We start from the raw sequence: 14,126 nt of genomic DNA, 5'->3' as shown, positions 1-14,126 counted from the left end.
TGTTAATGTCTTGATAGGTTGCTGACAATTTGAAACTCCTGTATTACAAATTGAATAGATAGTATGTTATCTTCCCTGAACTATTTTTAAACCGTGAAATCGTAACATTACGGTGGTGTGTTTTACATACGTAGATAATTTCAAAACGTTGACAAATCTTTAAATACAAACTGATCGTCTTAGTTTCCAATGAATAACGTATGTGCTATTTTCTAGATTGAAAATTCATTCAGATTTTAACGCAAAATATTCGACTACTACTTTGGCGTTCTCTATTGTGATAATTTTTTATTATTGTACTATATTTCGTACCGATTAGAACAAATGAAAATCTATTGATATGAAGTTTAGAGAATGGAACGGATAATGTAATAATTTTCAATTAACATTATATAAAGAGTAAAGAAGAATATTTGTTTTCCATTCATTAAGCTCGATTGTTAATTAATTCTTCGTTATAAATTTCACCAGTTCGCCGTTTGATTTGACCTTAGATATCACAAGTGCATAATGAGGGATAACATTTTTATCTGTAACTATATAACTCTTTTGCCTTGTTACTTTCAAACTGGTATTTTCATAAGATAAAGTTAACTGTTGATTAGACGAAACGTTCATTTGTCTCAAGGTAAAGAATTGATATTGAATTTCGTGTCAGTGTTCGTAGCAATGTAAAGTTAACATTGTAGGAACGAATAAATTATCTAATTCGAATGTCTAATTCGGAATTATCAATTAAAACTGGAACGTTCAAGCGCATACACGTGGACATCGTAAATCAACTACAAGACATATGATGACCTTAAAGAGAATTGCTATTGACGAAACTTACCTTCGAGCAAATTCGCGACAATTATCTGCGAAGCAAAAATTTATGTAAAGATATATTCGTGTTTTAGAGTGGAAGGTTTCGAGAGATCCTTCTTGCGAATAAACGTTTCAGCTTTGCAGGCTTTAACGTAAAAGCGTAAAAGCATCGAGTGAGAAGTTGAACTACGAAGTTCTGGATAATCGACAGGACTAAAAATGGGATACGTCTGTTGCAGTGGCTTCAGGGAATTTTTGGAATGCTCGCATCATACGATTCGTCGGCAATGTGGCTATGACACAGCTCAATTTGCAAAGGGGTTCCTCGACAGAATGTCGACCTCACTTCTTAAGGTAAATATTTGCCACTTTTGCCTCGGGAGAAACTGTTGTCGCCACAACGAGGCACGTCCGGTCGTGTAATGCTGCAGCTCTCGTGAAGTTACTTAAAATATGTATCTACTGGCTGAACATACGGTACAAAATACTTACACGGACCTGTATATCGTTGGGAGACGATGTTACATCCCGATGAAAATTTTACTTTCATCGAAGATATGAACGAATTTTTTAATTTCATTATTCTTTAAGATTTTCATCGCTTTTTTAAAAATTTTATTTGCATGTTGTGTACAATATAATTGGATCTAGAATTCAACAAGAAGATCAATGAGTACATTTTTTGGCTATTAAATTAATATTTTCAACCTTTTGTTTGATACTTGAAGGGAATTAAAAACGGCAGAATAGATGAGTTCTTTCGCGATACGTCTATACACTTAAGGTCTTCTGATAAAACAAATCGGGTGGCTTCTTCTTATCGAAGATGGTGAAATAAAATAGTTTATTTTCCTGCACACATACTTGCAATTAATTTCTTATTTATCCATCAATATCAATTTTTAGTTTGCCACAGTTCTCTTATGTCAATGTCTCTTACCGTCAATGTTTACTTCGTCAACGATGTTAAAAAATTGCATGATTCAATACAGGCATATTAAATCAACCCTTAAACGGTGTAGGCTGAGTCAATCTTCGTGCAAGTACAAATATTTCACGTTTATATCGCTTTCTAAGAAATACATTCACATATTATGTAAGCTATCGTATTGCGTCAAGTTTAACAGTTTTTTAGTCCATGCAATTTATCTAGTAACGTGGGTCACCGATGACCATCGTCACGTGTCAACCGGTTGACGTTCCCTGTTCACTAGCGATTTTTCCATAACGCTATTAACCTGTACGCGATTTTCGGATGATTTCAGGAACATTGTGCGCCGTATACGGAGAAGGAGTGCTGGACCGGTAGCGGCGCTACTAGCGTGTACAATGTACAGACACTAGTGATGGTCGTTTTGGCGGTGCTAGCAAGGTACTTCACGTAAGCGATTAGGCGGCACTCGTAGCCAGAAAAAGGGGACGATTTCCGTGCATCACGAGCGTCGTGCTGAAACCGGGGCCCCCGTTCGTTCTCCGCTTCAGATTCGCCAGAATATTTTTTTATTTTCCGACGAGCAACCAAGAAGAGGAAAAAAGGAGGCACGCGCACGCGAGCAACGAGTGGGTCGAGAGTATTAAGAGAGGTAGCGCGAAGGAGAAAAAGGAAAAAGGTAACAAAGACAAAGGGGAAGGATGTAGAGAAAGGAAAAAGGAAGGAGACGCAGGACGAGAAAAAGTTAAGGAAAGGGAATAAACCGGCTGGACACGATCAAAGAGAGGCAGGAAGAAAGTTCTCTCGCCACGTTCTCCGCACGCGAACTTCCTCGCCGCGCTCGTGCGGCAACCGTTTCTCTTTGACGGGAAACGCTCGTGGAAAACAAAGAAGAGAACGTGCTTTCGGACACTGCGACGGGCTTAATCATGCAATCAGAAGGCACGTGCGCCAAGGTGGACGTGTTCCGTCGTGCTGTCACCACTGCTCTACTATTCGTAGTGCTTCGATGCTCGAGAATCGAATACATGAGCTGGATCGGTTTAAGATCGGATGCTGAATATAGACGCGCCATATCTTGATTACGTTTTAAGTTGTTATTTGTCAAATAGCTGCTCTGTTCGAGTATTGCCTCGCGTGTCGTACTAAAGGAGAGAACAGAAAGCGTGAAGCTGACGTGATTTAATAGGGGAATACAGATGAAAACGAAAGAAATTTACGAGAGACGATTAGAAGATGTCGATACGACACGTTAAATTCTATTTCCAGTTTTGCTATGGAACAGCAGTGGAAAGGAAGAAATGAAAATTACAACCGTGACACATGAAACACTCGATTCCTTGAAAATCTGGTCATCGAGTGTTTAATCGTAGATGGACGACACGTAAAAGCGCTGATACTCGTCTGCTTGGCGTAAAAGCCTTTAGAGCTAAGAATAAAACCATTTTCTCATAGCGACGTATAGCGACGAACTGTATGAAAAAAAGGGGAATCAAACGTGGAACGCATCTGTTGGCGATAAACGTAACTCCGACTAGTCAACATTTGCCATATCTGTTTTCGAAGCGCACGCCACTTGAAAGAAACCAGTATATCCTAGATCTTTCTAACGAATACTAGATGTGATTGCTTCGAGTAAGAACGGGTAGAAGGTTCGCACCGAGGATCGGATACCTCAGAAGAACTCCAATTTCACGAGCAGCTTGATGAAGCTGTGGGAAATCAAGCGGAAATGTTCGAGCAAAAAAGTGTGGTTCTTCGGTCCATCGAAAAACCGGTATAATCATTCGAATCTAACGTTTGTTTGAAATATGATAATTCGAAAAGTGTATTCAATTAATTGATTTTTCCTATCGTTCATTTTCTATGTCAATAGCTGCGACGTTTCAGAGAAAACACTCGCATTCGTTTACCTACATTTTAATGAATCATTAATCGATACAGATACGAGAGCAAATTACGCTAGAAATTTTACCAACAAACGTTCAACTTTATATCAAGAAATGAACGAATGAATAGACTCGAGAGAGTGAAATCACAGGTTTCTATGGGTTCAAACATCTGCGAGATTAAAACCTACGGTACTTTGGTCGCGAATAGCAGATAATAATACAATACCTACTCTCGCTGTTGGATTTACTAGGAGCGTCGTTGCAGCGAAACGAGGAACAAGTATTCGAGAAATAGCATCCTTGTCCCTGCGTTCGGGTCGGGAGCCATGGGACACAGAGGCGTCGGAGAAAATCGACAAACGAAGCTGGTATCGCTACAACGGGCGCTTCGTCTTGTCTCGCGAGGAGCCCTTGTTACAACGAGCGTCTCGTGTACAGTGCTAAGCAAACGTTCGAGAAACGAGGTGAATTGTTGGTCATTGAAAGGGATGACGAAAATGAAGAAAAGTGAAAAGGAAGATGGAGGAGAGAAGAGGGAGGAAAGCGTGTCTTCGTTCAGCGCATAGAAAGACGAAAAATAGCGCAGGAGCTTGTGAAAAGAGATTGAAGGAGGAAAGGAAGAAAAGAGGCGACGAATCGTGAGCTGATGAAAATGTGACTCGTTTTGGTTCTCGAAACGCGATTTCGAATAGTTAGAAGCAGCTTCGAATGGCTGAACGTGACAGCGGCGATCACACTGGTTGGTATCTCGGCTGCAGACGATGCGACATTTTTCATCGGTGCGACCTCGGCGAAATGCTGGCGGAACTGTGCTGTTTCAGATGCAGAACGTTCTCTAGTTGCTCGATTGCTTATGCAGTCGACACGCCGCGGGTGGCGTAATCGAAAGGCGGAAAGTGACAAGGAACTGATAGTCTGCAATTGCGTGCGGAACTATTTCTATGGAGATATTCCGGATAGATTTCCAAGGAGAACCTCGCGTCCTAGGAATATCAGTAGAAGTACCAGCTGCTATTAATATGTAGCCTCTGAAGAAGTAGTTGTACTTCGGCAGATCCTCACCTCCTTTCGACTATTTCCGCTTTGAGATTATTGATTCTTGTCTTTCATCAGGCGATTTCTAAGATCCGTTTAAACGCTTGTTCTTTGCATTAAAATCGATCAGCAAAAGACAGTAAAGATATCGGACAGTCAATAAACAATTGACAAGATCGTATTATTGCCTTTGTTTCTATAAAACCATTCGGCCCGTTAGTGTCGTTCGTAAAATCTGTTTAACTTCAAGACGAAGAAAAACTTCATCATAATAAATTGGCATTATTTTGCCTTACTGGAAGACAGTTATCATCAATGTTCCTCTCGGACGCCTTTGATTTTATAGTTGGTACAGAAAATATCCTGAAGGACTGTTGTGTCGATACGAACTATCGTTATTCCCTATGCACCCGATCGAGGAGTGTATCGTGGGTCGTAAGTGAAGTGGAAAGGAAGAGGAAGAAAGGAGCGACGAAGCTTTTCAGTGGCTGGAAGAGGACGCTGTTCTTCCGCTACGTGCTTCGGCTATCGCTGTAAACAGGGGTAGATAGCGAGCCAACTGTTCGAGGGGTCGATTCTCGTGCTGAAAGGGAATTACTTCCAGCGTGGTGGCTCAGCACAAGTCTCACCAGGGGATCTTAAAGTGTTTGAATCGACTTGACGAGCTTTTGCCTACCTACTGACCGTATTTTTTACTGCTGACCATATTTCGTTCTAGAGAACACTGTGTTAATTCTGTTTCTGAAGAAAAGAACGTGCAACGATAAGCGATATGACTTCTTCGTTGAAGGAGGAATTAATTATTGAAAAATTTATAATTCGATGTTTATGTGGTAACAAATTGTGTATTAGTGATAGAATATTGTGAAAAATCACTGCCTTGATCACTTAGTAGCACTGATTTTTATTAAAAGGTATCGTTACGACAATATTCTAAAGGGCAGATCTGAAATGAAAAGATGCTTCTTTTGTATCAAAAATTTATTAAACATAGACAATCACAGTTGTGAGTACTTACAAGTATAATTTGCTGTTGTGTCAATGAAGAAGAAAAAGAAGAGCAGTGGAAAATCAACATTGTGACTTATAACAATATATGTTACGCGTTTGAATATAACACGGCCTATACACTGAATCTCTGTTCAGAAATGTTAAGAACAATATTACCGAGCCTGTAACTAATTCTCAAGTACATCAAATTCTACCCGCTTTAAAAATTTTCAATTGTAGAAGAATTTACGTAATGCTACGATCACTGCCCACATTGAATCCAAGAAAATCTAGCAAAATAAACGAATCCTAAGCAGAAAACGAAGCCAATCGAGAAACAAAAAACGTGATTAATTTCCGCATATCGTACAATAAATTGTTGTTATTTCTCGCAACTCTTTTATATCTGCCACTACGATCAAGCTTAAGAAGAAGAAGAAGAAGAAGAAAAAGAAGAGAGGAAAAAGAAGAAGCTGAAACGCTTCTTACAGAGCGGATTGTGGGTCAGTTGCTTTAAAGCCACTTTGTCACACGCCATATTCCTTCTTGGCGAGAAAGAGAGAGAAACGGTTGACAAGATAGGCGAGAAGTAGAAGAGCAATAAGTGATGAGATCGATTTCGCTGTATCGAGCGATATTATATGGCTTCGATGAAAAATAGATGGTTGAAAGAGGCGGCGCAGGTGTATCGGACAACTGTATGACATTGTCTTTCCACATTAAAGATCTGTTTAAAACGGTGCTCTCTCGAGAACGAGTCGTATGATCGTAAAACACAGAGAATACGTTTCCCGAGAGAATTGTTTAACTTAATTTCGAATAACGTGTCTTGTACTGTCTGAAACTTGAACGTAGAGAAGACACGTAGCTCTGTTCTGTATCAATCATATAACGTTTTAAATCTAAAACGCGGAAGAAGAGAAAAAGCGATGGAATCGTTCAAAATTATACGCTGCAGCGATCCGTGGAAATTAATGGAAGCGGCAAAAGGAGAAATGAGATTTCGCCGATTCGAGGAGGAAAATTATTACTCTTCTACAAATTTCCTCGTCAACGATGAGGAAGCAGCGAATATATAGCATGTACGCAGAATGTTCTGAATGATTGGGAAAGGCCGGACACGAACGTGGTGTAATGGAAAAGAGGAGAAGAAATGGATCGGGTGTCAGCTGCTTCGACCAGGTCTGATTTTCGTGCACGTACCATTTTCCTGGTTCAACTCGAAACGCGCTCTAAATAGCAAGCGAAACGCGGACTCGAGAAAAATCACTTTCATCGTCGCACGCGACACGTGACCACGTCCACGGAAAAATCACGGACGAACGAGAATTCCGCTCTTTTGCTACGTGTCGTTTCTATCTTAAACGGGTCCTAAGCCGGGAACGTGGTTACAGTTTGGGAAACGTCCACGATAGATAATCGTGTACGTGTATTATACCAGACGATTTCTTGCTTATTTCGAACGAAATATCGATCGTGTATTATTTCGATAATCGTTTAGAGCAACCTGTTCATGGAAAGATTCCGTAGTATAAAATGGGGAAATTGATCCTTTCTGAAACTTTTATTTTGCAATCGTTTTTTCTATACATTGAGAATTAATTCGAATTAATTTTTGAAAACAGCCGATGATTAACTTTTTGTCAGATTCAGAACATAGAATGAGAGGTATAGGACATATATCGTGGCGTAGATAATTAATTATGCAAACTGATATTTGCAAGTAAACAAGTAGTAAAATTGTTTGACAAATCCTTTCCATAGTCGAAATTTATACGTGTCTGACGGTTATAATGATTATTAATGGTTTTATATGTCAGATTAATTGAACTTATCGCATAAGCAATTTAAATGAAAGTAACGTAAAAAGAAAAAGAACTTTTGTAACCATTCATGATCCAAGAATACTGGATTATACTGGATTAACAAAAGGTAGAAGTTTTCCATTCTCTGAAAGATTTTTTAATTATTCAGCTATACTAGTGGATTTATTTTGACTTACAAAAGAGACCAGTTAAGACAGTTCGCGGAACAACACCAACCCTATACGTATAATTATGGTGTTCAATATTTCTTCTATTTCAATATTAGAAAGTAAATTCACATATAATAATTTTATAAACTATCCCTGATATTTTTCTAGTTGTCGTGTACAATTTTTGAATATATGCGGAAAAAATGAAAAATAGAATCAACTTACTATCATTGTTGGCAACTATGTGCTCTCAACGTTCACATTTCCGTGACACTGGTTACACGAATTGAATTCGATAGAAACCGGATTCCAGGTTCCGTCTCTCGCATCTCGCAGAGACATAGCTGATGCGTGTAATTTATGCATGCTTCCATCACGGTAAGCCTTGTGACGTATCTTGCAACGCGTGACAAATAGATCGTTGCCTTTGAAGCCAACATTGTTGATCCAACGACTCAACGTGAACTCAAATCCAAAGTCAGTCAGACGAATTGAGTAACGATAGAACCTGGTACAGGAATCCTATGTGCGACTTATCCCGTTCGTATTAACCGTACGATATCTGTTAAACGTCTTATGTATATCTCACAATCTAATTTGCTTAAAGCTTTCGCTATTATGGAGGATCATTGTCGCTCTTTATGAAGTGACCTCCCTTACGTTACGAGCACGATCCTCGTACGGTTGTCCGCCGCACGATCTTCATATTTTTTTATCAAAAATGATAGAAAATGTTCGAGTTGTACGATACAAAATATAATTTTCTAGTCCTTTGAATAATTAAAAATTATGGACATGAACATCGTCGATGAATGATATAAGATTCACTATACGAACAATTGCGACGAGAATACGAAAGTACTCCCGTATACGTCAATAATATTTAAAGAATGAAATTTAGTGTGTTTTATTCGCAAAAGATAAATTACTAGGATTTTAAGGTAAATGAAATTTTCAGAAGAAAATTATTTCGTGGCTAATTAGATAATTTAATATGTAAATAGGTATTGGCATTTATAGCGAAAGGGTAATCTCAAAATGTTTAGAACGCTTCTTTCGTAGGTTAACAAGCAGGTTTTTCAAAAAAGATGCGTCACTTTAATGTTGAACATATAGTAATTTAATCTTTTGCGATGAAAGTTAATTTTTTATAATTCTTCAGATAGTTCACAGTCGAAACGTTGTTTTCCTTTTTTTGCTATGTCAGTATAAACAACTTGCTTGTTCTTTCGTCCAGGATTATTCGACTTGTTATTGATTGCTTTTTGAGAATGAGCAGTAGCGAAAGAACTCTATTAGTAATAATTTATCTTGCTCTTATCCTTAACGATAATTGCTTTATTTTTCTTCCACGGTTACTCAAATTGGCATTATTTCAAGAGTATTTACAATATTCATGTTTATTGATGCGATTATTAGCGAATGTGTCTGCCCTAAATTTGAAAAGAGATTATGTTACTTAATTTCGAGTCAAAAAGTTGAAGCTCTTACAATTTAATTAAGGCTTCCGCATGCAAATCCTACCCTTTTGGGAACAGTATCCTGACGTTTAACATTGAAGCTAGTTTCATTTGAGATCAAGAGACACACTGGAATTGTATCGTCCCTTTATACAGTTCGTGAAAGTTTCGCTTTTGCTTGAACGACGGCGTTGCCGTTCCACGGTGATATTTGACTCGAGTAAAAATAGCCAAGAAACTTCTACGGAAAAATTGTAATAAATGTTTCTCGTGTCACAGTATCAGTAGCCCATAATTTTTATAATTTAGAAAGTTACTTTATATTCGTTCTTAAGTTTCGTTTTCTAATAGACCATTAATTCTTGCAGAATTTGCGAGGTCAAAGTTAACTTTTAATGACGCGCAGTTCGGCATCTGTGACAAAGTTGTAACCAGGCTACGCGGCAAAGAAAGATGGAATCCAATATTTGTTGTTTGTGTCAATAGAAAGATAGAGGTGGAGACTGCAGTAAGGGAAATGTTTCGTGTAAATAATCTCCTTGTACACATGTGCAAATAATGCTACCAGTTTCGAAGAGATACTTCAAATATAAACATCCGCACGAACGTGAAATGGTGAATATTAATTGAACATACGGGTGATACGAGTGATCGAAGAATATTTCGTATTATTAGTTGGATGTGAAGTAGCATAATATCGAAAGATATCATAATTTAGAAGCGTATCCGATTTTAAATTATTTTACGTTGTTCATCCAAATATACGAAGTTATATGGAGATTGGAATTTTAGTACACGATTTTCTATTAATTATTCATCGCGTCAGATCTCTATTTTAATTTGACAATTTTCAACCCTTATATATTAAAATAAAAAAAATCGAATAAAATATTCAAGAGAGAACATTTCTACTAAAAACCGGTGTTATTATATTAAACGTTCGAAATGTATAAAACAATCAAATAAGATTTCCACCCGATAGCTATTAGTTTAAAAACAGAAATTATAAAATATAATTTAGTCCCTCGATTCACGTCCGTATTTATTTAATCGTATTTACTCAAAATTTTCATGAAAGGAAAAATCAAAGCCTGCGAACTTGAATAGGTAGAAACGCAAAGAGAGACAAGAACATGGCAGCTGGTCTTTCATCGAGTCAGAGCTGTAATTTAGTATCCACATTCGTGGACATAGCAGCGTAATTACCGCGGTGGTTAATTGACGCAGGCAATGCGTGGCTGCTCATCATACGAGCGGCGCCATAACATCGAATCCCTGTGGTTTCATCGGGATTCATTTTTGCGGTCAGCCTGTTATTCCTCATTAAACCTGTTCAAGCCCTTCCCTTTAGCATAATCGATGCTAGATCGATCCATGGAACATTTAACGAACTTCTGTTCATTAGTGCTTCAAGTGTATCTGTATTTCGTAATCTTCTTCTACTTTTGTTCTACGATAGTAAAATTTTGGAAAGGATTTGTTCAGGCGAAAATATAGCATAGGTGTGAAGTATATAAATTTTATACTTTTTAAGACTAGGCTGTAGATGTTTATGCATTTATTGGGAAATGAAAATACGTAAAAATGAAGAAAATTCAAAGTAAAATACTATTATAAAGTATTATATACTTTGTAAGTGTTATTTTATAAATATAGTAATTTATAATTAGATACGATTAGAGAGCTAAATGAATCTGTAACTTTTACTTCTTTGATCGTATTGAGGAAAATATAAATTTGTATAAACATTTGCAGTCTGTCTATAAATTACTATTATTCTAGTCACGATATTGAACACGATAATTTAAATGTAATAGATTTGTTTTTTAAGGAAGCTAGTTACTGGTGATAGTAATTGAAAAAAAGAACTATTTACGACTGGGTCTTTCTTTTAATTGGAAAAGATCGTCGTATACGAAATTATTTATATATAGCGGGTGAAGAAATTATTTAAAATTATTACATTTGTGTGGTTTCGTTTCGGTTTTTCTACGAATGAAAAGGACGCTTTCCCATTTTTTGCAACATAACGATCACGTTTATTGACAGAATTATCGAGTAATTAATCGATAATTAAAACGTATCGGGTGCCTTCATTTATTTATTGGCTTAAATTTTTCATGTAAAACTGCTAGTCAGGCATTTGTCAGATTTGTATAAATCATTTTAGAAAATGTTTTATTATTAAGTCGGTACATGCGGAGTTGCTTTTAAAAATCTAATAAATTAGAAATGTTTTAGTATTCGTTCCTACAATTCCAAAGCGTTTTTTAAAAAATTATTACATGTTATAATTTCTAAAAAAAAAGAATATACGTGCCAGCAAGCTCAAATTTTCAAACAAGCATATTTGACATGAACGAAACAAATAATAGATATATTCAGAAAAGAAAAAAGACATTGTCGAGGGACAAGATAAAATTATAATTAATGATTATAATTTTTATCATTACGTACAAAGGAATACAAGTAAAGACACTCACTGTTTTCAATATTTTCACGACTTGAAATCCAATAACGAATTGCTTAATATCGGCATTAAGTATTTCCCACCGAATTCTCGTGTTAATCGAAGAGAGATGATATATTCACGATATGGACTTTAGCGGTAATACTATATTCGTTGAGTCATGATTTTTTAATATACTACAATGCAATGTTAATTATTATATCATAACTTCGTTATTTTTATGGAAAAGACATTCGCCTATCATTAACCTGTTAATTAAGAGCAATTAGTTAAGTTGTCATTGCATCATACTTGCATAGCCATTATTTTTGTAATTATAACAACGTTGTATCATTTTTACATGTTTCACAAAATTATATATTATCACCTAAAATGTGTGGTAAATTATAATTTTCGTTTATTTCTGTCCGTAAATCACACGCCTAATGTCCTTAAGATGGAAAAAAAGAACGTTTTAATTAAAAAATAAAATCTATATTTGGTAATTACTATTATTTATGTTTAAGGATTGTTGACTTATTTTAATAAATATACTACATATAAAATTGGCATAAAATAACATTTTTTATATAATTAACGTTTAATGGCGTTAATTTATGTAAAAGTAGCAAGTGATTTATGGGCAAAAATAATTCTTCAATTAACAGATTAACACACACTTCGAGCGATCAATTACGAATCAATTACGAGGTAACAATAATCGATCGTACGCGAACATGTGAAACTAAAGGGAAGAAACGATACGTAAGAAACGACAAGAAAAAGCATGCATTTCGCGAAACATTCTGTGGTCAGCAATTAACCGCGTGGAAATACAAAGTAATCCAAGAGCTTCGTTCACTGTTCTCGCGTATCAAACTTGAACGAGTTGAGAATGCGCGCAAACAGCTTTCCACGGAATTGTATCCGAAGCTTTAACGACTAGTTTAAATAATGCGATTCGTGGTTTCTCGAACGGGAAGAACGATCCTTGCACTTTTCCTATTCGAATTGATTTTTCGCGAGAAACCCTTCTTCGATTAATTTATTCTCATCGTCTATTTATTGCTTTTTATTCTACCGTGCCACTGAATTGGGGAATTAGGATTTACTAGTAAAATATTCAAATAATATTTCGTTATAATTATCGTACTTCTGGAGTGGAAACATAACATAAGTGGAAATATAACATTTATTTTTCTATTTCTTCTTTTTCTTTCTCTCTTTCTTCTTTATGTGCAACCGTGTGTTTGACTGACACGAAAATATTAGCACGACTGGAGGGACTAGTAGAAGTGTTACGCGTTCACAGAAGGTTGTTGTAAGTTAAGGGTAAAAAGTGACAGAACCTAGATCCCCACGCTATCACGCATACGTGTCAGGTACAGCATGTGAAATTCATGATTTCTCCATAGCTCAAAATTCTCGAGCCTCGGATAATATATATATACACATACGTAGTCCATGTGTCAATTAGCACTCCTTTGACTCGATATAATTATCGCAGTTATCTTTGCATTAATCAGTTCCCAAAAAGCAGTATCCCACCTTTATTTCTACTAAAAATATATTAAATCGTTTATGTATAAAAGCTCTTAAAATCTTAAAAAGAGAAATAGAAAAGTAATCTGGAATAATGTTACTCTATTAGTACATTACTATGATTCTTGGTATTATCCAAAAGGAAGAAAAATTGTTTCCTACTTTTGCAGAATGAAAACATGGAGCACGATAATTATCATAAACGAAACGGAAATAAATTCTAGTCGAGCACTGTCTTTAGTGGCAAGGTAGTAATAACGAAAGGGCGTTTAAGCGTTAAGAAGGTGGGATGTTCCTCGAGTCGAGAACGATCGCAGTTATTCTGATTATTTTTGTACCGTGTACATATTGTAGACGAAGATGATTAATTAACCGGGGCCAGGATGAAGCTTAAAAGCTCTTGTACGCCACTCGTATGTATTTCTCACTATCTTCGTCGATTTTTAAACTTAACGTTCCTTTCCATCGTCACCGTGGTCCCTTTCATAAACGAAGAAAAAGGAAACAATGAGATCGCGGACGATACGATCGATACTCGTCTCGCGATAAAACGAGTCCTGGTCGTAGTTACGTTATTATTTAGTCATGATAGTCGTGCTCGACCCATTATTATTATTATTACTATTATTATTATTATTATTATTACTGTTACTATTATTACTACTATTATTAATGTTATTAATATTAATAGATTTGTATATAAGAGGTATTATATGTTGATTTTCTAATGATTTAGAATTAATAGAGAAAAAGGGGAAAAAGAGAAGAATGGTGTTGAATGTCTTCGATAATTTTGTAACTTAGAGAAATTAGTAGCGTTGAAAAAGTTGGTGAGACCAACATGCGTGAGAATGGAAGAGTAATTAATAATAAGTAAATCGTTGTTAATTGTACTGAAGTAAATTGATCTGATAACGTTGAAAAAGTATTTTTGTTCGAAGAATAATATGTAATCGATTAGTTTGAATGCAACCCGCTTGTATATATCGATTGTAACTGATCTATCATATGGTGTATGTTGTGATTCGGAAACTTGGGGTTGGAG

General features: G+C 36.2%; 1 protein-coding gene across 1 annotated transcript in view; it reads left to right on the top strand.

Moving 5' to 3' along the window:
* LOC117235051 overlaps window positions 1–11,278 on the top strand; it is a 77,916-nt gene extending 66,638 nt beyond the window's left edge. Inside the window, exons 5-6 of the mRNA XM_033496715.1 lie at window positions 1,047–1,161; window positions 2,073–11,278. Coding sequence (XP_033352606.1) covers window positions 1,047–1,161; window positions 2,073–2,192 — 235 coding nt within the window. The 3' untranslated portion in view covers window positions 2,193–11,278. The remainder of the gene's footprint in view (window positions 1–1,046; window positions 1,162–2,072) is intronic.
* Window positions 11,279–14,126: the final 2,848 nt, after the last annotated feature.

This window comes from Bombus vosnesenskii, unplaced genomic scaffold (genome assembly GCF_011952255.1).
Source record: "Bombus vosnesenskii isolate JDL3184/JDL3185 unplaced genomic scaffold, Bvos_JDL3184-5_v1.1 scf7180000013314, whole genome shotgun sequence".
NCBI classification, from domain to species: Eukaryota; Metazoa; Arthropoda; class Insecta; order Hymenoptera; family Apidae; genus Bombus; species Bombus vosnesenskii.
Note: the sequence above shows the minus strand (reverse complement) of the source record. Positions and strands in the feature narration are given on the sequence as shown.